The sequence below is a fragment of the Equus quagga genome, chromosome 8 (assembly GCF_021613505.1).
Source record: "Equus quagga isolate Etosha38 chromosome 8, UCLA_HA_Equagga_1.0, whole genome shotgun sequence".
In the NCBI taxonomy this organism is placed as follows: domain Eukaryota; kingdom Metazoa; phylum Chordata; class Mammalia; order Perissodactyla; family Equidae; genus Equus; species Equus quagga.
In genome coordinates this window covers 78,470,332-78,495,446 of record NC_060274.1, presented here as the reverse complement: position 1 = coordinate 78,495,446, position 25,115 = coordinate 78,470,332, and the positions used below count along the sequence as shown (strand labels likewise).

The 25,115-nt window shown below is 37.2% G+C and overlaps 1 protein-coding gene across 6 annotated transcripts in view; it reads right to left on the bottom strand.

The window, feature by feature from the left end:
- DNAH11 (dynein axonemal heavy chain 11) overlaps positions 1 to 25,115 on the bottom strand; it is a 295,116-nt gene that overhangs the window by 32,195 nt on the left and 237,806 nt on the right. For 5 of the 6 annotated variants that reach the window (XR_006889759.1, XM_046669559.1, XM_046669561.1 and 2 more), the window contains exons 66-70: positions 16,811 to 17,015; positions 10,616 to 10,780; positions 8,764 to 8,904; positions 3,166 to 3,336; positions 996 to 1,118 (exon numbers count right to left, since the gene is read on the bottom strand). Coding sequence is in view for 5 of the 6 variants with exons in the window: in XM_046669559.1 (XP_046525515.1) it covers positions 996 to 1,118; positions 3,166 to 3,336; positions 8,764 to 8,904; positions 10,616 to 10,780; positions 16,811 to 17,015 (805 nt within the window). In the remaining variant the exon portion in view is untranslated. The remainder of the gene's footprint in view (positions 1 to 995; positions 1,119 to 3,165; positions 3,337 to 8,763; positions 8,905 to 10,615; positions 10,781 to 16,810; positions 17,016 to 25,115) is intronic. The other variant, XM_046669564.1, reaches the window with a different exon arrangement.

Sequence of the window (25,115 nt, the reverse complement as noted above, 5' to 3'; positions counted from 1 at the left end):
AGGTGGGGATACTTCCTCCCCAGCTCTTTCGCTGCTGTGATGCAGTTTGGCAGTGGCATCGTTCCTCTACTGAATGCCAGAGCTCCTATAGGCTGGCTCTTTCCCATAACTTCATTTTTCAGTTGTCTCAGTAACTGCTCCTTTTCCTCCTTTTTCCATCCCCATCCTTGGTTGATTCTCTTATCCTTCTTCCCATACTTGGAAAATATCCTCTGTTAACCATTTTTTTTTATCACTCTTTCACACGTGCTATATGTTTTCTGCTGAGACTCTGACCAATATACCATTGAATTTGAATTTATAATTCTAAAGTTAGATCTAATTAAAAGTTCTATTTAAAAAAATAAATCTAAACATACTATAAAAATAAGGGATAACAGTTATTTTCCATGCATAGAAATATTTCCTTGTTAGACAAAAAGAGTAGGGCAAAGCTTAGCATATGATGAGCATCTTGAAGGCGTTCCAAAGCCTGGGAGAATAAATTCTTAACAATGGGATCTTCTGACAGAAAAATGGGTTAAGGATTGATAACTGAGGCTGAAGGACGACTACCACTTTTTTCTCTACAATATTCTGTTCTGCTTAAACATTTTATAATGAGAATAAACTACCATAGTGTTATGTAATTAACAAAACTATTTGGAAAAAGTGGAGAAGTATTTTAAAAAAGAAAACCAAATAAAGCAACTAGACTCAGGTAAATAACATAAATTGACTTATATTTCTTGACTTTTACCACAGGTCCTGCAGGCTATACATATTTATTAACAACTTTTCTACCCATAAATAGGTCAAAAGTTACTTTACTTTCAAATAAGAAATTAATCAATCTACTTATACAAAGATTAATGTAAAAACATCACAATATATAGTATATTTCTACAAAGGAAATGGCATATATCACCTGTAGTTTTTAAACTACATTTCTACATTTGAGAGAACTCAGATTTGAAATAAGATTTAGAAAGTGAAGAGCCATGTTCCTAACATACCTTTATAGCACTCCATGACTGAGTAGTTAGGAAGTCAACAGGACTCAGGTAACTGTGTTCAACTGTGAATCGAAGCAGGAAATCCAATTCAAGAGGGTCTATCTCTTTCTTTCTCAACAAAATCTTGAGAGTACACAAAATTGAAAAGGGTCATTTGGTTTACATCAAAATCACGACACAGGAAGTAGTCATCACCTAATAGACATGGCTGAATAGGCAGAACCACGTCTGCTGAGCATTCCTATACATATATATCTGTTCTACAGCTGAAATCAGGGATCTTAGATTATGTCCATGATCTCAAAACCTTGATCAGAAATCCAGTAAGAAATAATTACAATGGGGCCGGCCCCATGGCCAAGTGGTTAAGTTTGCGTGCTCCGCTATGGCGGCCCAGGGTTCGGATCCTGGGTGCGGACATGGCACTGCTTGTCAGGTCACGTTGAGGCGGCGTCCCACATACCACAACTAGAATGACCCACAATTAAGATATACAACTATGCACGGGGGAGTTTGGGGAGATAAAGCAGAAAAAAAAAAAGAAATAATTACAAGGGCTGGTTTATTCCAATTTTAACACCTATGACTATTAGCAACATGTGAAATATGCTTTCATATTTAGTCTTCTGCTATGAGATCAAACTTGTCTTAAAACTTGTTACACAAATGAGACAGCCTCAGATGACAATGGACTGAATTACTAAACAGAAAGTAGAACTAGTATTATAAGTTAGTCCCGGTATAGAAATTACATCCAATAAACTACAAGATGAGTGAGAGATTTTTCTTATATGTGAGATTGAGAAAACCCAGAAATTATTGTTTGTTTTTTAAAAATTTTTAAATTTTTTTCCATTTTCTCCCCAAAGCCCCCCGGTACATAGTTGTATGTTTTTTTTTTAGTTGTGGGTCCTTCTAGTGGCATGTGGGACGCTGCCTCAGCATGGTTTGATGAGCGGTGCCATGTCTGCACCTACCATCCAAACCGGTGAAACCCTGGGCCGCCAAAGCGGAGTGGGTGAACTTAATCACTCGGCCATGGGGCCGGCCCCTGGAAATTATTGTTTTATAGATACAACTAAACAGATCATGACTTGAAACAAACTTTAGACATCCTGATTACAGAATTGATAAGAAGTCCACAGAATATTTTAGGGGGCACAAATGAAATAGCCTTAATTTCCACATAAAAACTATAGCACCTTATAAAGATAAACAGGGAAAATGTTTGAGTTTTATGCTATTTAAAAATTCTAGACATTTTCAAAATACATTAGGGGTGGTAACATGCATTAAAATAATCTTTTATTAGATAATCTTTTCTTAATTCAATTTATTTCAACAAAAAAGTAATTGTGCCCCTATATCTGAAGCTTTATGTAGATTGTTAGAATTTGAGATAAATCAATTTATCTGTGGCTTCCAAGAGGAAGTTTTAAACAGGTGTGTATGCATGTGTGTGTATGTCAAGTATTATCATTCCTTGTCTTTACTGTTAATGAGCAATATGTATAAAAGCAAAAATTTCATTTTGTAGTGCCTTGCTCCTGTTTATCAAATACACTATAAAACACCTACACCCATGTATTCTTATATAACCTAAAGGAATCTACAAATACCAAAAATATTGAAAGAGAAGTGACAGTCTATTTTTATTAACAGCAGGTATTTATAAAACGCCTTCTTTGGGCAAGGCACTGCGGAGGACACGACAAACATCAGTCAGTGACCTTTTGCCAAGATTTGGACTGATAGAAAAAGTTATACAGCAAACGAACCTAAAATGAACATGCTTATTTCATCTACGCATGTCGTCAATGTTTTCTTCTTATCGTGGGCAACTTTGTTTAAAAAAAAATCTTTTGCAGAAGTCCATATCAAAAAGAGTAAAAGAGTGGTAGGTCTTACTGAAGGTGGAGTGTCACACCCGGGGCTCTTTGTACCCACTCACTGTTTTTTAAAGGGGCTCTGAGAAACTCTTAGGACTACTCGGATCTGGATTCAAGACTGATCTCAGAGAATCTCCCTGGTAGTACCTGGGAGGTTCTGTACAGGACCTGAGACGATAAGGAGAATGTCATATCCATCTGATTTTCAGGGTGATAGCAGACATTGTTGCTTAAAGCATACACCCACCCAGGGGATGCTTTGGAATGACCAACTCCCTCACCTGAAAAGCCATCTGGGACAGGAAGGTGAGCTTGTCCTTCTCAAACAGCGCCTGGCTGGTGTAGAGGAAGACGGCATAGGTTATGCTCTCCATCAGGACTGAGATGCGCCCCTGCATGTCCTCCACCTTGTCAGCCTGCGCGATTGCTCTGTGGAAGAGCATGTTGAAAGACTGCGGAATTCAAAGTGACTGTTAAAGGGTGAAAACTGGTGCCTGGGTGTCTAGCTGGCCCCAGACACACGGGGCTCCAGTTTAAGGTTTATCTCTGGAGAGACAGGATGGGATTTTTATGAGGATTATATGAGCTCTTCGAAGAGTTCCTGGCTTACGGTAAGTGCTCATTAAATGTTTGCTATTACTATTATTATTAACATCATTCCATAAAAATCTATCCACATCTCCTCCCTAGACAACTGAATTGCATCATCTTCTCTCCTTCTACCGGTGTACTTAGAAAGAAAAAAATATATATACATACAATTGTATATTGTAATAAAATACACAGAACATAAAATTCACCATCTTAATATACTTAAGTGTACCATTCCATAGTATTAAGTGTATTCACCTTGTTGTCCAACCAATCTCCAGAACTTTTCCATCTTGCACAACTGAAACTCTGTTACATATCAACTCTACATTTCCTCTTCCCCCTCTGTCCTTGGTAATCACCATTCTACTTTCTGTCTCTATGAGTTTGACTCCTCTAGATCCCTTACAAAGTGGAATTACACAGTGTTTGTATTATTGTGACTGGGCATTTCACTCAGAATAATATCCTCAAGTTTCATCCATGGTGTAGCATGTGTCAGAATTTCCCTCCTTTTTAAAGCTAAATAATATTCCACTGCATGTACATATCACATTTTGTTTATCCATTCATCCATTCATGGGCATTTGAGTTGCTTCCATCTTTAGCCACAGTCATGCACCGCATACATTTTGGTTAATGACAGACCGTATATAAGATGGTGGTCCCATAAGATTAGCACCACATAACCTAGGTGTGTAGTAGGCTATACCAGATAGGTTTGTGTAAATGCACTCTGTGATGTTCATACAACAAAAAAATTGCCTAACAATGCATTTCTCAGCATGTATCCCTTTCGTCAAGCAAAGGGATGACTTGACCGACACATGTCTGTGTGAATAATGCTGCTATGAATGTGGGTGTACAAATACCTCTTTAAGACTATCATCCAATTCTTTTGAGTATATACTCAGAAGTGGAACTGCTAAACCATATGGCAATTCTGTCTTTAATTTTTTTTTTAAAGATTTTATTTTTTTTCCTTTTTCTCCCCAAAGCCCCCCGGTACATAGTTGTATATTCTTTGTTGTGGGTCCTTCTAGTTGTGGCATGTGGGATGCTGCCTCAGCGTGGTTTGATGAGCAGTGCCATGTCCTTGCCCAGGATCTGAACCAACGAAACACCGGGCCGCCTGCAGCGGAGCACGCAAACTTAACCACTCTGCCACGGGCCAGCCCCTCTATCTTTAATTTTTTGAGGAATTGTCATATTGTCTTCCATGGCAGCTGCACTATTTTATAATCCCACCAACAGTGCACAAGGGTTCCAGTTTCTCCATATCCTTGCTAACACTTGATTTTCTGCATTTTTTTTTATAGTAGTCATTCTAAGGGGCGTGAAATGGTATCTCACTGTGATTTTCATATGCATTTTCCTAAGGATTAGTGATGTTGAAAATCTTTTCATATGCTTGTTAGCCATTGGCATATGTTCTTGGGAGAATGCCTATTTCAGGTCCTTTGCCTATTTTTTTTTGGCTGAGGAAGATTCGCCCTGAGCTAACATCTATTGCCAATCTTCCTCTGTTTTGTATGTGAGCTGCTGTCACAACATGGCCACTGATAGATGAGTGGTGTGGGTCTGCGCCCAGGAACTGAACCCAGGCTGCTGATGTGGAGCACGCTGAACTTAACCACTAGGCCACTGGGGCTGGCCCAACTGCCCATTTTTTTAACAGGTTATTTTGTTGTTGTTGTTGTTGTTGTTGTACCCATGTACTTTTGGCATGCCCTTTGATTATCTCTTTTTTCCTCTTAAAATCACTCTCAATATTTGTTTATTACTCTATTTCATGCCTCAGTAATAATGGGCTATCTGGATTTATATATATATATATATAATTAAATATATATCTAAACACATCTGAATATCTATAAGTAGATATAAAATATATATTTTTGACTGGTGGACAGGGACTAGGGACCAAAGACCAATTTGCCTTGAATTATGTATATTTGAGTGAAAGTAAAACCCTACAGTGACAGAAACATAGTGTAAATATTGGTAAGAAGGTATTAACAAAGTAGTCATTTGATATTTACATTTAAAAATCAGTTTTAATTTATATGCAATAAAACATGCCCCTTAAGAGTACAGTTTGATGAGTTTTGACAAATGAGATCTGTGCTAACACTTGTTACTGACAGTCTTATAAAATTTTAGCCGTTCTACTGGTTATATGGTAATACCTCATTCTGTTTTCACTTTGCATTTCTCTGATGACTGTTGAGGGTCCTTTTAATGTGCTTATGGGCAATACATATGTCTTAGTATGTCTTATATATCGTGACATGTCTATTCAAATCTTTATTTTTAATGGGGTTGTTTGTCTTATTATTGAGTTGTACAAGTTCTTTATATATTCTGATATAAGTGCTTTGTTAGATATATGTATTGGAAATAGTTTTTACTAGTCTGTGGCTTGTCTATTCATTTTCCTAACAATGTCTTTTGACGACTATACATTTCTTAATTTGATAAGGTTCAGTTTATCAATTTTTTTCTATCTATTATATCCTAAGAAATCTTTGCCTAACCCAAGCCAAAGACTTTTTCTTAGAAATTTTATAGCTTAGCTTATTCATTTTGAGTTAATTTTGTCGACAGTGTGATATAATGGTTGAGGTTCATTTTAGTCCATTTGGATATTGCGTTGTCCCAGCTCCATTTGTTGTAAAAACTCTCTCTTCCTCATTGAATCGTCTTGGCATCATTGCCAAAAATCAGTTGACCATACATTTGTGGGCCTACTTCTGGACTCTCTATTCTGTTCTGTTAATCTATGTATTTTTCTTTAGTTTAATTAGTGTAGGTTTATAATAAGTTTGAAATCAGGTACTATAAATCTGCCAAATTTGTTGTTGTTTTTCAAACTTACTTACTTTAAATCCTTTGCATTTCTACACAAATTTTAGAATCAGCTTGCCAATTTCTACAGAAAAAGCCTTCTGGGATTCTGATTGAAATTGAATTGAATCTATAGATCAATTTGGAGAGAAATGACATCCTAATAATATTGAGCATTTCAAAACATAAACATGGTACACTCTTCATTTAGTTAGGCCTTCTTTAATTTTCTCAACAATGTTTTGTAGCTTTTAGAATGCAGATCTTGTATTCATTTTGTTAGAATTATCCCAAAGAGTTTCACGGTTTTAGAAGCTATTGTAAATAGTATTGAGTTCTTCATTTTATTTTCCAATTGTTTGTTCCTCCTATATAGAAATACAATGGATTTTGCATATTGACTTTACATCCTGCAATCGTGCTAAAATTCACTTTTAGTCCTAGAAGCTTTTTTGTAGATTTCTTATCATTTTCCACACACATGATCAGGTCATCTGAGAAAAAAAGACAGTTTTTCTCCTTTTTAAATCTCTGTATCTTTTCTTGTAATATTCCACTGGCTGTAATTTCCAGTGCAGCGTTGAATAGAAGTGTTGAGTGAAGACATCCGTGTCTTGTTCCTGATCTTAGGGGAAAGCGTTCAGTTTTTCAACACTAAGTATAATGTTAGCTGTAGATTTTTGTAGGAGTCCTTTATCATATTGAGAAGCTACCATCCATTCCTAGTTTGCTCACAATTTTTCTTTTTTCTTCTAACTGGGTGTTGAGATTTGTCAAGTTCTTTGCATCCACTGAAATGATCATCTGGTTTTGCTCTTTTATTCTATTAACATGAAGGATTACATTGTGTGATTTTTGAATGTTTAACCAAATTGCACTCCTGGCATAAATTCCACTTGGGCATAATTATTGTGCTTTTTATATGTGACTGGATTCAACTTACTAATCTCTTTTCGAGAAGTTTTACAACAACGTTCCTGAGGGGGCTGCTCTGCAGTGTTTTGTGTAATGCCTTAGTCTCGTTTCGGTATTTGGGTGACACTGGGCTGACACTACTGATTCAGTTTTATTATTCTCCTTATACTCTGTGGCTGTTCCAAAATCCAACCACACTGTGCTTCTCAGGATTTTTGCACACTGGTTCCATACTACTAGAAACCTGCTAGTTATTCTTGACTTTTTCCTCTTCATTATTGCCCACATCCAATCCAGCTCCAAGAGGTTATTATTCTAGCTTCAATCATATCACAAGTATATTTACTTTTGAGTCTTTGGTTATCATATCAGTCACCTGCTTAAAACTTTTCAATGGCTTCTTTTGGTACACAGACTATAATCCAAAATCCCCAACATGGTCTACAAGGCCTCATGTGATCTGGACCTTCGCACCTCTCTAGACTCGTGTCTTGCCGTCTTCTCCCTCACTCATTACCTTCCAGCCACATAGATTCATTTATTGCCTGGAATCCCAAACCCTTTTATGTCTCACACATCCTTGTTTTCTCCAAACACTTTTCAAATGGCTAAATCCTACTTATTCTTCAGGAATCAGCTATAAGGTCACTTCCTCTGAGTGGCTTTCCCTGGGCCCCCAGTAAAACAGCCCCAATCATCCCTATTATTCTCTCTCATTGTACTTATCACTTTTATACACATACATACACACACACACACACACACACACCCCTATATACTTCCATTCATATCTGTTTTTTTCAAAACTGTACACTAAGTGACCAGCAGGGTATCTGGCATGATGACTGATCTCAATAACGATTTGTTCAAACACTGACAGAATGGGCGGATACTGCCCAGAGACAGAATGGGGCAAAGTAAGGAGCATGGACTTTGGAATCAAACAGTCATGGGTTCAAATCCTGGTTCTTACTATTATGAAACGTGAATTCTTTGGTAATTTATTTTAAAATCTGAAAATGTTAGTTTTCTTTTTTAAAATAGGAGTAAAATACTATACTTTATTGAGATGTTTCAGGCATAAAAATGAACCAAAGTATGAAAGTGCCTTGCACGTAATAGTGGCTTAATAAATAGTTGTTCTCACTCTTTCTCCCTCTATACCAAAATAATATAGAAAATCTCCTTATAAAAAAACCGTCATTTTCACAAAGAAAGTATAGGAGCCTCAAGGAGAATTCTCTTGCACACTAGCTCCATAGTGTGAAACTATAATAAAGTGTAAGACTCTGTTTAAGAAAACAAATGTATTATGTCACATAGTTTAATTATCTCAAAGCCTTATTAAAAACTATAAATGAAAGTTAGTGAGAGAATGAGGACGTTTTTGAGGGTTTTTTTTTTTTGGTAGCTAGATCCTCATGACTCCTTACCAGGTGCACTGATTGCTTGCAAGTAAATTCTAAACTTTCAGAAACAAGCTGAATTCCTGAAGTATAAATTTTTCCTTGCCTATTCACCATTACCTTCAAAGAGAATTGATAGATGGGGTTGATTTTTCTGAGGTCATTAATAACAAAATAAAGAAGAGATGCTCTTGCTGCCACTGGTCTGTAACATTCTCGGGCCTCGTTGATTTTTCTTTCATTTTCCTTAGCTTCAATCACCTACGGTGGGATCAAACAACATAAGTCACTTACTCTTCATATTCTCTATACGTATCCAAGTGATGGAAGGGACATATCTGAAATCAGAAATTATTGGTATTAAAATAGATAACATGTATGGGATCTATGTTCTTGAGTTTTTCTAAAATTATTAAATTCATATTTTTAAATAGTCTTTTTCATAAACTGGGTTTTCAGTGAGTATGGATATAACTCTAGCTGTTTTATGGTTACACATTAAACAGACTTGCTTGTTTTTGGTTCTACAGAATTTGTTCTGAGTAATGTCACCTTCCCGCCTCCCCTCTCTCTTTCAGGGGTTAATAACCCAGCTCTATCGCCTCCCAGGGATAGCTCTTAAAAGTCTGCTGGGTCAATTCAATGCCAATAACTTTATTAGTCAACAAGGTATACAAAAGCAGCCAAGGTCAATAATACATCCAATAGCCATGCTTACTAAAATCCTTTATATGAAGATTCTTATGGCTGTCTAATTCTGACTTTGCACCAGATCATCCATATGCTCATGTGCTTCCGTTTAGTTTATCTTTATGTATTAGCCTCTGGGTACATTCAGAGAGATAATTAAAACAAAAAAACACCATCAACCAACATATTCATTTTTATTGAAGGCTCAAAAATCTAGTTCTTTTGTTTAAGTCTTTTATCTAAGACTGCTGGTCCTATAGATTTATAAGATGCAATATTTCTCCAACCTTTTTTATAGACTGGACTCCTCATGTTTACGTATAAAAGGAAATAAAGAAAATGTAGTGCTGAGAGGGAAGTCACTACATGGAGATATATTAAGGAGATAGGAAGAGACATTTTAAGAGACAATTAGAATTTAACTTCAAAGCTAAGACCTAATTTACATAATTGCTCTAATCTTTACCATCTTAGGAGCCACCTAGAATTCACTTACTTAAAAGGATAGAGTAATTCAGGATTCCACTTCCTTGCTTAAATTAAGACAAATATTTTGGATGCGTGGTGACACAGCCTCAGCTGAGTAATTAATAGATTACTTAGTAATAAGGATATGTTAGAAAGCACATAAGAATTCCTCTTATTTTGAAACAATGGAATTTTAAGAGTTAATGGCCACTTGTGAAAGTTCCAAGTGCCTACCATGCATAAGGCATATTGGGACATGTTGGATGTTCAGCAGGAAGTCTACTCAAAGAAAATTTTTACTGGCTTTTAGAAAATGTCATTTTCCCAGGGTGAATAATGCATTTGAGTACAGCAGGAGACCATCCCTCGCTTGTCTCCCACAACTGAAGGCTTGTAAACAAAACCTCAGCTCTAAGTATTTCACTAAAATGTACAACAGCCTGGGAAACCCGTGGTGAGACTAGAGGATGTCAGTTTGCCAGAAGTAGATGCTAAGCCTTTTTAGATTTTAGGCCATATAAGCCAGCAGGCCCCAATTTTCTTCATATTTGGTCACTCAGAAAAAAATAACAGCCTAACAGAGTCTAATTTGAATGACTGGATTGCTGCTGAATTAGGAGAAACACAAGTTCAACCATCTCTATCTCTATGCAGAACCCCACACACTCCAATTTTTAAAGGCAGTTTATTAAATGACCTGAATTCCACAAGTTAATTCTCTTAAATAAATGACCAAGTCTGATTACATTTTCTCCCCAAGCACTTCACTCAAAGAGAGCATTAAAACCGCCAGGCGTCCTCTGCCTTTTCCTACCTTGTGCTCTATCTCTGCCACAGTCGCCTTTGTCATCTCCAGACTCTCCACCAGTTTGGTGTCATCTAGAAAGCTCCCCTCTGCCGCAGAGAGGCGCAGAAGGAGGTCGTCCTCCAGATATTTCAGCTCTATCTTAAAGTCATTTTGGTGCTTTGTCAAAACCAACTAACACAAACCAAGAAAAGTGTGGGAAATGGTGGTTAAATTCATGTTTTTAAGCAGAGTTTCCTAAATCATCAATTTCATGGAATCATATATAATAAAACACACAACATTAAAACTATACTAATCATAATTTTTAAAAATTCTTTAAAAACAATTCAGAAGGTATGTTAAGATCTGGGTTGCACTCCACAGTGTAGGATAGGAACATTTATCACAATCATTCAATATCGTGAACCGATAGGAAGAATCTATTCTATACAAAGAAACTTCTGGTTTCTGCTTCAAATCTGAAGAGTTGGAAGTGATCATTTCCATTCTCATGACAGAAAAAAAGCTAATCAACAATCCTTACATCCATCAGAAAACTGAGGTCACAGGGCAAACTACTACCCTGAGATGGCTGAATACAATCACAGCTCATGAGAAACATTTAAATAGTAATTGGTTAATTGCTAGAGGCAGAGCTTGAGAGGCAGAGCTGGGCTAGGGGCCCAGTCTTAGGGAGCCTTCCATACTTTTGTGAATTTACCACCAGGAGACTCATCAGGTTCTCACAGTGAGGATCAGAAAAAATCTACTCCTGCTTTGGGCAGAAAAGGGGAAAGCAACCATTTTGAAATATGTTCAGAGGAAAGCAACCATTTAAAATATCTTAAGAGCTTTCTGTTCTCTTAACAAAAGCTTGCCCTTAAGGGAAATTTACCAGAGCCTTATCTGACCTGTGGGGGAAGGGTGCTAGACCACTCAGCCTCATCGAGACTTCCTTTCAAGGGGGAGATAAAAATAAGACACTCTTCTGAAGGTCAAAGTCCAGTGACTCAGGCCTACTAGAAAACCATAAGATTTAATTGTAAGGTTATAGAATGCTTCCCATCCACAGCACGTTACCACCACATTAAGAGACTCCAGTAGAATAAAAGTGGATTACAACTGAGAAAGCTGCAAGACACACACTCCATTTAGGAAGGAGCTTGCAGGGAAATGCAAAGACACAGGGGAGACAAAAACAAGGCAACTGAAGCCTATGACACCAACAGCTTCAGTAAATATTATACATAGCCTAACTCCTAGCTATATAAACATAAAACCTCACACTAAGGCTCTACCTTAGTTTGAATGATCTAATACATCATGTCTAGATTTCAATGAAAAAGTAGGAGGCATGCTAAAAGGCAAAAAACACAGTCTGAAGAGATAAAGCAAACCTCAGGTATGGCAGAGATTTTGGAATTATTCCACTGGGAATTAAAAATAACTATGCTTAATATGAGAAGGCTCTAATGGTAAAAGTGGACAACATGCAAAGCCACATGGGCAGTGTAAATAGAGAGATAAAAACTCTAAGAAAGAATAAAAAGGGAATGCTTGAAATAAAAAACCACTGTAACATAAATGAAGAATGCCTCAGATGGGCTCATTAGTTGGCTGGACACAGTCAAGGGAAGAATCAGTGAACTTGAAGATATGTCAGTAGAAATGTCTCAAAATAAAAGGTGAAGAGAAAAAAGAGTGAAAAAAAGGAAATGAATATCCAAGGACTGTGGGACAATTAAAAAAGTTTAACATACACATAATGGGAATACCTAAAGGAGAAGAAAGAGTAAAAGGAGCAGAAGAAATATTGGAGGTAAAATGGCTAAGAATTTTCCAAAATTAATGACATTCACCAAATCACAGATCCAGGAAGCTCACAGCACACTAAGCAGGATAAATAATAAAAAAAATCTACACCTAGGTATATCATATTCAAACTGCAGAAAATCAAAGACAAAGAAGAAGTCTTGAAAGAAGCCACAGCAAAAAAGAACACATCACCTATGGAAGAAAAAGGGTAAGAATTACATGAAATGTCTCTTGAGAAACCCTGCAAGCAAGAAGCGAGTGGAGTAAAATATTTACAATATTGAAGGAAAAAAAGTCAACCTAGAATTCTGTGTCCCGCCAAATTATCCTTCAAAAGTGAAGGAGAAATACAGACTTTTTCAGACAAACAAAAAAGGAAGGATTTTGTCACTAGTAGGCCTGTCTTACAAGAAATGCAAAAAAAAAAAAAAAAAAAAAATCCTCACAGAGAAGGGACATGATATAGGTCAGAAACTCAGATCTACATAAAGAAAGACTGTCAGAGAAGGAATAAATGAAACCAAAATATTTTATTTTTCTTAGTCTTGAGATAACTCTTTAAAATAATAAGGGATGAGAGGGAGGCAATGAGAATACTGTGTTAAAAGGTACCTGCACTGCCCGTGAGGCAGGACAGTGTTACTTAAAAGTGGACTTAGATTAGTTGTAAATGTAAATAGCAAATGTTAAGGAAACCACTAAAATTTTTTTTAAAAGAAGTATAATTTACATGCTAAGAGATGACAGGTATTGGAATCATATAAAATACTCAATTAAAACCAGAGAAGGCATAAAGTGAAGAAAAGAGAAAAAAAGTGGGGAGGGGGAAGTGGGGAGAAAAGAACAGCATGGTAAATTTAAAACATCACAAACACAGTAGATACCAATCCAACTATATCAATAATCTCTTTGAATGTAATTTGTCTAAATAAATCAATTAAAAGACAGAGACTGACACAGTGGATAAAAAAAACCAGACTCAACTATCTGTTGTCTACAAGAAATTTATTTTAAATATAAAGACACAGACAGATTAAAGGTAGAGGGATGGAGAAAGATATACCATGCTAACATTATTCAAAAGAAAGCTGGAGTAGCTATATTTCAGACACAGTAGACAGAACAAGGAGAATTATCAGGAGCAAAGGGGGGCATTACATAATGATAAAGAGGACAATTCTCCAAGAAAACGTAATCTTAAAGTGTATGTGTCTAACAACAGAGCAGGCAGAAACTGATAGAACTGCAAGAAGTAGACAAATCCACTATTATTGTTGGAGAATTCAAAACTCATATAATCCATAATTAACAGACCTAGCAGGCAGAAAATCAGTTAGCAATATATTTGAACCAAACAGCACCATCAATCAACTGGATGTAACTGACATGTACAGAAGACCTCATCCAATAATAGCAGAATACACATTTTTTTCAAGCTCACATAGAACATTCAAAGATAGACCAAATTCTGGGCCATAAAACACACCTGAAAAAGTTTAAAAGAACAGAAATACAAAGTATGCGCTCAGACCACAATGAAATTAAACAAGGAATCAATAACAGAAAGATAGCTGGAAACATTCCAAGATGTTTGGAAATTAAACAACACACTTCTAAATAACACATGGGTCAAAGAAGTCTCAAGAGAAATTAAAAATATTTTGAAATAAATAAAAATGAAAATACAACTTATTAAAATGTGTGAGATGCAACAAAAGCAGTGTTTAGAGGAAAATTTATAGCAGAGAATACATATAGTAGAAAGATCTAAAATTAATGATCTAAGCTTTCACTTTAAGAAACTAGTGAAAGAAGAGCAATATAAACCTAAAGCAAGCAGATGAAAATAAACAATAAAAATTAGAGCAGAAATCAATGAAATTTAACACAGAAAACCAATGGAGAAAAATCAACAAACCAAAAGTTGATTCTTTACAAATATCAGTAAGATGTATAGCCCGCTAGCCAGGCTAAGCAGGAAAAAAAAGAAGGCACAAATCACTAATGTCAGAAATAGAAGAGAAGCCATCACTACTGATTCCATGGACATTAAAGGATAATAAAAGAATGTTATGAACAATTCTATGCCCACAAATTTTTTAACTTAGACGAAGTAAACCAATTCCTTGGAAGGCCCATCTACTAAAAACCCACACAAGGAAAAATAGATCATCTTAACAGGCCAGTATATATTAAAAAAATTGGATTGACAATTAATAATCTTCCAAAAAAGAAAGCACTCGGCCCAGATGGTTTCACTGATGAATTCTACCAAAGATTTAAGGAAGAAATGATATCAATTCTATACAATTTCTTCTGGAAAATAGAAGCAAAGGGAATATTTCCTAACTCTTTCTATGAGGCCAGCATTACCCTAATATCAAAACCAGATAAAGCTATTACAAGAAAGGAAAACTATAGATCAATACCTCTCATGAACATACATGTAAAAATCCTCAAAAAAATATTCCCAGATCAAATCTAAAGTAGGATTTATTCCAGGAATACAAGACTGGTTCAACATTCAAAAGTCAAGTAATATAAGCCACTACATCAACAAGCTAAAGCTGAAAATCATGATATACCAATAGATGCAGAAAAAACATTTGACAAAATCCAACACTCATTCATGATAAAGACTCTCAGCAAACTAGAAACAGAGGAGAACTTCTTCAACTTGATAAATAACAGCTAAAAATGAAACCTATAGCTAATATTATACTTAACAGTGAGAAACCAAATGCCTTCCCTCCAAGATCATAAATAAGGTAAAAATACCTTCTTTCAAAACTTCTATTCAACATTGTACAGAAAGACCTAATTAATGCAATAAGACAAGAAAAAGAAATAAAAGCTATGCAGAATGGGAAGGAAGAAAGAAACAGTTTTTGTTCACATGACATGCTTGTCTTTGTAGAAATTCCCAAAGAATCAACATAAGAACTCCTAACTAATAAGACATCATAACAAGGCTGCAAGATACAAGGTTAATATACAAAAGTCAACTGCTTTTCTACATACTGGTAATGAACAAATGGAATTTGAAATTTAAAACATAATACTATTTACATTAGCACCCAAAATTGAAATACTTAGGTGTAAATCTAAGAAATTTTACTACGTTGAGGATCTGTAAGAAGAACTCTACCATATTCTCATGAAAGAAACCAAAGATGTAAAAACTTGAGAGATATTCCATACTCATGACAGGAGAATTTAATATCGTTAAGACACTATGTCTTCCTTTCTGGGATTCAACACAATATCAATCAAAATCCCAGCACATTATTTTATGGATATTGACAAACTGATTGTAGACTTTACATGGAAAAGCATGGATTCAGAAGAGCCAACAGAGTATGGAAGAAGAACAAAGTCAGAGGACTGGCACTACCCAACTTAAAGACTTACTATGAAGCTACACTAATGAAGAAAGTATGGTATTGAGGAAAGAGACAGATCAACAGAAGTATGGTCAATTGATCTTTGACAAGGAGCAAAGGCAATTCCAGGGAGAAAGAATAATCTTTTCAACAAATGCTGCTGGACAACTGGATATCCACATGCAAAGAAAGAATGTGGACCCCTACCTCACAGTATATAGAAAAATAAACTCAAAATGGATCATAGAGCTAAATGTAAGAGGTAAAACTATAAAAATCTTAGAAGAAAACATAGGAGTAAATGTTGATGTGGCCTGAGAATTTGAATTTAAAGAAGTTCCCAGCTGATGCTGCTGTTTCAGGAGTCACCATTTGAGAACTATTGATTTATATCAGGAGTGGCCAACTTTTCCCATAAACGGCCAGATAGTAAATATTTTTGGCTTTGCAGGTCCTACAGTCTCTTTCAATTACTCAACTCTGCCACTGCCTTCTGCCTACATTCTTAGGCTTCCCTTGTTGTTTTCTTGTTTTCTGCAACAACACAATTTAATTATTTTCAGAATTTGCTCTTAATCAATGTGATTAAAGCCATAAATTTTCCTTTAAATACTGGTCATAGCCAGCTACAAGCCTCTTAATTTTTCCAACCTTACTTTATTACTCCTCTTTTTTGATCTTTTGCCTTGGCTGAATTGGTTTAATATCATCCAACCTACCAGGGCACATACATGCTTCTCTCCTTCATTTTCCATGACTGATATGCCTCTTTGCTTGTCCTAATCACCTGCATCAAACAAGACCTAGAGCTCGCTCACCTCCTACCTGTGGCACAACCCTGACTACCTCCTTTATCAGGAGTACCCTTGAATTGTTTAACTGTTCACACATATCCTCATTTTTCTCAATTAGATTGCAAGATCCTGTAGGGCAGAAATCCTATCTTATACTCCTGTGTCTAGTACTATAATTTATGCAAAGCAGGTACTGAATAAGTGTTGGTGAACAATTTCATAATTTTTACCTTAAGTTTCTCCAAATCTGGCCTTTCGATACTGACCACCTCTGCCAGCAGCTGGGCTTCTAAACCATCTTCTGTGACTGTGAAATTCAGGAGGGTTGTCTGAGCTTGCAATTCTGGCTTATAGTGAGGATTTGCCAGTTTTGTGTGAAGAATAAGGCGAAAGTTCTTGTTAAATTCACATTCTTTATCTCCAATCCTGATATACCTAAAGAGGGCATTACACAGACATTCAGGAGATTCCCATGAACCATAAGTGACATTAAGGTGTCATTCCATTCCTGTGTTCTGATAATGTATCTAGGTTAAGAACAGGTGATTCAGGATTTTTCAGCTTACCCATAGTGTCACTGTAACAATTAAATACCATAAAGCATATAAAGGACCTATAATAACAAATGTTAGCTCCTATTATTATACTTTCTGTGATTAGCCTTTAACATTGCTATTCTTTAAGGATAAAATGAGTATGTTTTGTATGTATCTGTGTATATATTAAGTGTATATTTAAGATTTATATATATATATTAAAAATACATATAGACTTGAAACTACTTTCCAATGTTTTTGCCATTGGCTCAAAAGCAAAGTTTAAGGAGCCTTCTATGTGGGATGCATGGACAGTATTTTTCCTGGCTCCATCTTGCACAGGGGTTGGCTCTCAGCAACCATGCTTCTGTTTTGTCTTCCTGCTCCCCTGGGCCATGGGGACCAGGACTGGGCACTTCATTCAAGCTGTTCCAATCAGAGTACCCTTTCCTGGGGTTTGGGGTTGGGACAGAGAGAGGGGAGAGTTGGAGCTGGAACCTATAAACTTGTGGTGAAGTCACTCTGTCCTCTGGTGAACCGAGCAGCAGAGAAAGACATCTCTGATTCCCCAAGGAAGAATAATTAACTCAATATTCAGATGGAAGAGTAATGCACAGGGAGCATGCTCTGGATTTTATAGCTTCCACGTCCCATCTTGCTTGAAGCCAGGCTGCATTTTCACCTCAGTTGCCATGATCCTGTAGCCTTGTAACATGTTCTCCATTTTGCTTTAGCTAGATGGAGGTGGTTTCTGTAATTGCAAGCAAAGATCTGAACAAATGCAATCTCTCCTTGAGGGGAAGGCCTGATTTTTCTCTTCCTCAGATGCTGCAGTCTAACTTCTAATGATTTTATCACCTGAGCTCTGTTGCCCTCTGAGTTCTGGATGGGCTTGGGCAATGGATGCACTGGCAAGAGACTGCAGTACAGGAGGAATTAGAGGTCGAGAAGGATCTTCCCTGACTCAGCGCCAAGGTCTGGTGGAGGCTGTGTCCTGCTGTGACCACATTCCAGCTTTGGGAAGGTCGGCTTCCACAGCTCCGCTCACAGGACCTAGTAACACCTTTGGGCTTAGAGGTGGTAATGGTGCAAATCCTTAGTCGCTCAACACCTCTACTGGGTTCCCTTTAACCTTCCCTCTGAAAATTCTTTCTGTAAATACTATGTTAATTCTATTCAAAAATCCCAGCCTACTTTGTGGTCTTTTTCCTGCCAGGAACCTGTTATGAGGATCTAACGAAGGGAGAGTTTTTTTAAATTCATGCTTCAGAGAAAAACCATGAATACTGGAACTTCTCAAACTCAACTGTCAAAATGGCCCAAACTGTGGAGGAGTGAAAATTCACATAAGCAGCCTGGGAGCATGGCAGAAGTAAAGAGAACGTCTTCTCAGTCTCCTACTTTATCTTAAATACTCATGAAAATTCTGGATTCTTCCTCATTCAGTGTATAAAGCATTTTAATTACAGAAGTATCATCACAATGATGGTAGAATGTTATCCAAAGCCCATATTATTTTTAATTTGAAGACAGTAAATAGCCATAAGAAAAAAAAATACCACTTATCCCACTGACTTAAGGTGAGATGTTATTTCACTAAATTTATCAATTTTGGAAAATTAGATGAATTGAAAAGAAAGACATTGTATAACAAGTTCAGACATTCCTTTTTCTGAAAATGTCACAATATTTGCAACAGTTTTTTTTAAACTTGGGGAGAGATATCCAGAATGATGTAATGTGGCAATATTTTAGGTTGCTGTTGGTGGATCTTTCATAATTGCATCTTGCTCTGAGATTAAGTCTCTTGTGTCATATGGCTTAAGATAGGGCCTCTGATCCACTGGCCACTCTATTTGACTACGGAAATTTTTATGAAACAATTTTAGTGTGTGAAGATTATAAGAAAAGTCATAGTTTTCTTAAACTGCTAAAGCTTTAATCACTAAATCACTCTTAATTACTAAAGCTTTAATCATTACAGCTAAGATTCATAGCGTACTGTCTTCAACCAACTGTTAAATTTTGTTCCCATTGTAGTGATTTTGTGTGTGTATGTGTGTGTGAGGAAGATTGGCCCTGAGCTAGCATCTGTTGTCAATCTTTCTCTTTTTTCTTGAGGAAGATTGTCGCTGAGCTAACATCTGTGCCAATCTTCCTCTATTTTATGTGGGAGGCTGCCACAGCTTGGCTTGATGAGTGGTACTAGGTCCACACCTGGGAGCCAAGCCTGTGAATCCTGGGCTGATGAAGTGGAGCAGGCAAACTTAACCATTATGCCACCAGGCTGGCACCTCTATTGTAGTGATTTTATATTTGCAACAAAAACTTTCACAGTTTTTGATTAAATGTTTAAGCTTGAAAAAGATCTGCCAAATAAGCTACTCTTGGAGACATTCTTTATTAAGGTGAATGGTGAATTCATTCAAGTTATCAAGTTTTGGTTTGGTTTACTATGTCAGAACATTCTACTGTTTTATTTTTTTTCCAGGAGGAAAAAGAAGAATTCTGGTAGCAACTCTCTTCTAAGCCAGTATATATCTGTATAATACATACGTCCCTTTAAAAAAAAATTTAGAAAAGAGTATTCACATCACTGTTAAAGAGAAACACTTAGAACAAGAGATGAATGAACCACAGGCCAATTGTTATAGGTGAACCAGGCAGTGGCTGCTAGTGTCTCCAATGAGCACAGTGGTCCTCAACGCTTGTTTTATAGCTCATGGAAAGGACACCATCTATTCACATATTTTCCAGTTGATGTCATACTCATTAAAATAACAATGTACCTTATTGATAATATGTTCAGTTATATGTTTTTATTGTGAAACATGCTGGAACCAAACATTCATTTGCTCAACAAGTGGTTATTGAACACCTACACAGTGCCCGGCTGTCAGAGTGTCTTCTAGGCACTGGGCATATAACCATTACCAAGACAAGCATGGTCTCTACTCTCACAAACGTTACTACTTATGATCTCATAATAGGCATTATGGCTATAATATTTTACATATTAATTCATTCTTTTATGTATTCAGTTCAATAAATAAATACATATTAAGAGCCTACAAAGTGACAGCCATGGAAAGATCAAAAATCTACCCAATTAAGGATAGGTCAAGGATCTGAATAAACATTTCTCCTCTTGAAGAAAAACAAATGGCCAATAAGCACCCAATGTGCAATATCGTTAGTCATCAGGGAAATGCAAATCAAAGTCACGGTGAGGTCCCACTTGATACTCAACAGATGGCTATAATGAAAAAACACAGACAAAAACAAGCGTTGTAAATATAGAGAAATTAGAACTCTCATACACTGCTGGTGGGAATGTAAAATGGTGTAACCACTTTGGAAAACAGTTTGGCAGTTTCTCACAATCTTAAACATAGGTTTATCATTTAACCCAGTAATTCTACTCCTAAGTGCATACCCTCCCCCACAAAACAGAAGACATAAGTCCACATAGAATTTGTACACAGATGTTCATGGCAGCATTATTCATAATAGCCAAAAGGTGGAAACAATCCAAATGTCTGCAATTTCATGGATAGGTAAACAAACTGGTATATCCAAACAATGCAATATTATTTGGCCACAAAAAGGAAAGAAGTATTGACACATGCTACAACATGGATGAACCTCGAAAACATTATGCCAAGTGAAAGAAGCCAGTCACAGAAGACCAATACTGTATGACTCTATTTATAGGAAATGTCTAGAATGCGCAAATCTAGAGAGACAGAAAGTTAGTGGTTGCCTAGGAATTTTAACTCTAAAACTGATTGTGGTAATGGCTGCCCAATGCTGTGAATATACTAAAAATCATTGAATTGTTCACTTTAAAAGATTAACTTGTATGGTATGTTAATTACACATCAATAAAGGTGTTACCAAAAAAGGAAAAAGAACTACATTCTATCAAGAGATCAATCAGTAACATTTGAGCTTTTATCAATCTATAAGGTAAGTAACTGTGCTAACATAGCTTCTCAGAGGTTCATGCTTGACTTTTGAGCCTAATAAAGTGAGGCATAGGATGGTCTTATAGGATAAGGTCACCTTTCTTAGTTAATCTGCTTCTTTTTGACTGAAGACATATTCAACCATATTTTCCTTGGGAAGATCGTCAGAATTTTTCCCATTACTTGAGTTTCCCTTTCCAAATGTTTCCAAAATTGACAAGTAGCTTTGAGAAAATCTTCCTTTGCTAGCACCATTCACTGTATGACTGTTGGCCTAGACTTCAAGATTGACGTGATTGTCTTTTAAAGGAAATTTTAAGAGTGAAGCTTTCATGTAATTACTGCCTGGCGTTCTCACACATAAGAGATACCAAAGTTTATACTCCTTTACACCTCCACAATAATAAAACCCATACTTTAAATAAATCTCTTTGTACATCTTGCCGTTTTCTGATTACTGCTCCATCTTGGTTTGAATTCATTCCTCCCTTGTGCAGGGTCTCAGAGAAATGCCAGGTCTGTCACAACCTTCCATGATTTCACATTGAATTTTCCCCTCATTTGCTCATGATTTTTTACTGGGTTTGAGTTCATGCTTTATAAACTTCCTGTTTTAACCACTAACCCATATCTCTAGATGAAAAGAAAATTTAAACATTTTTACACTTTAAAAAAATTTAATTTAGGGGCCGGCTCCGTGGCCGAGTGGTTAAGTTCGCAAGCTCTGCTGCGGCGGCCCAGGGTTCGGATCCTGGGCGCGGACATGGCACCGCTCGTCAGGCCACATTGAGGCAGCGTCCCACATCCCACAACTAGAAGGACCTGCAACTAAGATATACAACTGTGTACAGGGGGGCTTTGGGGAGATAAAGCAGGAAAAAAAAAAACAAAACAAAACATTGGCAACAGTTGTTAGCCCAGGTGCCAATCTTTAAAAAAAAAAAAATTAATTTAAAATTTAAATGAAGAACCCTGAATAGACCAAGGCTAGAATTTTCATTATTGTTGTCTAATAAGACAGCTCACTGTGGCAGTCTTAGAAACTTCAGTAAGAAGCAAATTAATTTTGCGGGGTGTGTGTGTGGGTGTGTGTGTGCGCGTGTGCATGCACACACATGAGAAGCAAAATAAGCCCCCAGCAAGATGAGCAACTTATTTTTGAAAGTCATGGGTGTTTAGGCCTCAGGGAGTAACCTCTTGACAGCAGGAGTTGGAGAACTGTTTCTGTAAAGGGCCAGAGAGTAAATATTTCAGGCTTTGCGGGCCGCACACATCTACTTCTCTGCCATATACCTTCTTTGTTGTTGACAATCCTCTAAAACCATTCTTTGCTCACTGGCTGCATCAAGACAGGCAGCTTGCCTATCGCCATGCTAGAGGATCCCACCAGTTAGCAGTATTCGTGTAATCTCCTCTCGAGGAATAGCAGCAAGTCCCTCTGGATTTCCCAACGCCACCAAGCTACAATTTTTCCAATCAGCTATTACCCACAACTGTGCTCCCCTCTCTAGGTTTTCAAGAAAAAAAAAGAGTGAGACTGGTCAACACGAAGCATGAGGTTCTGACAATATTGCTTCTGGGTGCAGGTGACAGAAGCTTTTAACTGGTTATTCATTTAACCAAGTATCTGAGTTACAGCATTGCTCCATAAGATGGCTCACAGATGACCATGTGGCTTGAAATCTCCCTTGCACACCTACGTATACCTGAGGCCTTCACACACCCCAGTTTGAGAACCAGAAATCTATTTGCTTGAAGGACAGTTCTGATTTTCTCTGTGAGGGGTCGGAGTTAACTGGAGGAAAAGAGAAGCATGTCTGCCTATAAAACTGGGTTTTACATTTTCCTCAGAAACATCATTTTACAGATTGCGATTTCCCAGGGAGAGTAAATTATCTTCAATTGGGGTGTTTATGATCTATGAAAGGCAAAAGCTGCATAATGACTCCATGCGTTTTATCATTGCTGCTAGGTTAATTTGGGGCTAATCTCCTACCTGGGAAAATTAAACAGACTACTAGTGCTCTCTCATGATTTGAAGGATCCAAAAGACAACGGAGTTAACCAGAGGGGTGGGAAAAGCAAACAATCACTTGGTTGTTTCTGTGAAAGACAGGAATCCAGAGGTTATGACTCCAGAACACAGGAGGCAGCTAGGAGCTCTCGAACTTAAACTCGAGTGAGAAGCAACAGCAGGTGTCAAGAGCAACATAAAACTCGGAAGTGTGGCTACATTCTTAAAGCAGTAGTCTTAACGCATTTTCCACCCCCCCCCCCCCCCCCCCCCCCCCCCCCCCCCCCACCGGGAACAGAAGACTGGCCCCAGACATTGCCTCACAGGGAGAATCAAGGCGGGCAGGAATCTCTCACTCTGGGGTGGAGTTGCTCTCAGAGGGTTTTCATACGGTCCTCCAAGGGAGTGAGCTCCTCCTGCCCCCTCTGCTCTCTGGCTAAGAATTGCTGGTTTGGAGGTGAGAGACTAATTATACGAACTCAGAAGGGAAATAAAATGATTTTTCCCAGTACAAACACCACAGTTTAATTGGATAGAACATAGGGTGAGTCAAAAACATTGTATCACCCGGCAGAGTTGTAATTTTAGAGCAAAAGGGCCCCTAGATGTTATTCACCTGCTTCCTTTTTACGGACCCAAAGAGTTTATGACTTGTCCAAGGTCACATAGCTCAGTGGCAGAGCTGGGACTAGAACCTGGGTCTCCAGACTCCTAGTATAAAGTTCATTTCCCTGCACCACATGGCAGGCTAATTCGATGGTGACAGCTTGTAAGCCCAGCCTCTGTCGACCCGTCTGACCATGGATCACAAGCGGGTACTGAGACAGATGACTGACTCAGCCCAGACAACACGCTCTGCTGATCTTTGGTTAGAAATTCTGTCAGGTTTATGGAGGAGAATAGCACTGACTATCGAGGTGCCTAGTCCTAATCAAAGAGCTATAATTTCTGGTAGATATTTTAAAAAATGAATTAACTTTACAATTTTAAAAATAAATCACTCAATGTACATAAAAGTTTTCTATCTTCTGACTTTCAGGAAAAAGAAAATACATTTCAAGTATGTCAAAATGCTCACTAGCTAGCTGAACGAATTATTGTATAATAAAGACAATCATCTACAAATTAACTATAAATTCAGTTTTCCATACATCAGGTTTGCATAAAAACCTGGTACATTGAGAATTTCAAAATTCTTTCAAAGTTTTTTCCAAATCCAGCTAAAAGGTACCCTGGAATAAAAAGATTTCTAATTTCTTCAAGGTTATTATTGTTGTGGAGAATTGATATGCAAATTATATTAAAAACATTTGAAAATGATTTCTTGGCTAGTGTTCAGAGCATTTCTGTGATAGACAAGGGGAAACAGTCCTCTCAATTTTCGCATTTACCTGAAAGTCAGAATCTCTGTGAGCTGAGAGAGGCAGCATTGTCTTAGTATCACCAGGACGAGAGTCTGAAGCTGGAGATCATAATCTGGAGCTCTTATTTGTAAGATACATGTCTGGAAACTAAGGACTTTTGTTGGAACTGTTCTCAAGATTTAGTGTAGTTACCGTTGAAAATGCCATCAGTCTTGGATCATAAAAACCTAAATGAATTCCTCTAGCGATCAGATATTTCGAGAACCTGAACAAACACCATCATTGCTTTTTATTGCCATTTAAAACCAAACATGGCAAACTAGCATATTCAGTTTAGAATAAGGACTCGCTGCTGTGGCGGATCGGAGTCCTTTCTAGGCACGGCTGCAGGACTTTGAAAAAAGACTTGCAAAGCCTTCCTCAGAACGCTGTTTGCAGAGAGATTTCCCAAGATATTGTATTATTATATTGAAGGGTCTCACTCTAAGATGCACAATTCAGATCGCTAACAGGTTCTCTGAATCAGAGGAATCACTCTCCTGGTCGCATCAGAGCCCTTTCGTCAGCGTAAAGAGATAGCAGGTGGGTGCCAATACAAGTAAATAACATAGTCCCACTCGTTGGGGGAAAAACACACTCAGGAAAAGGAAAAA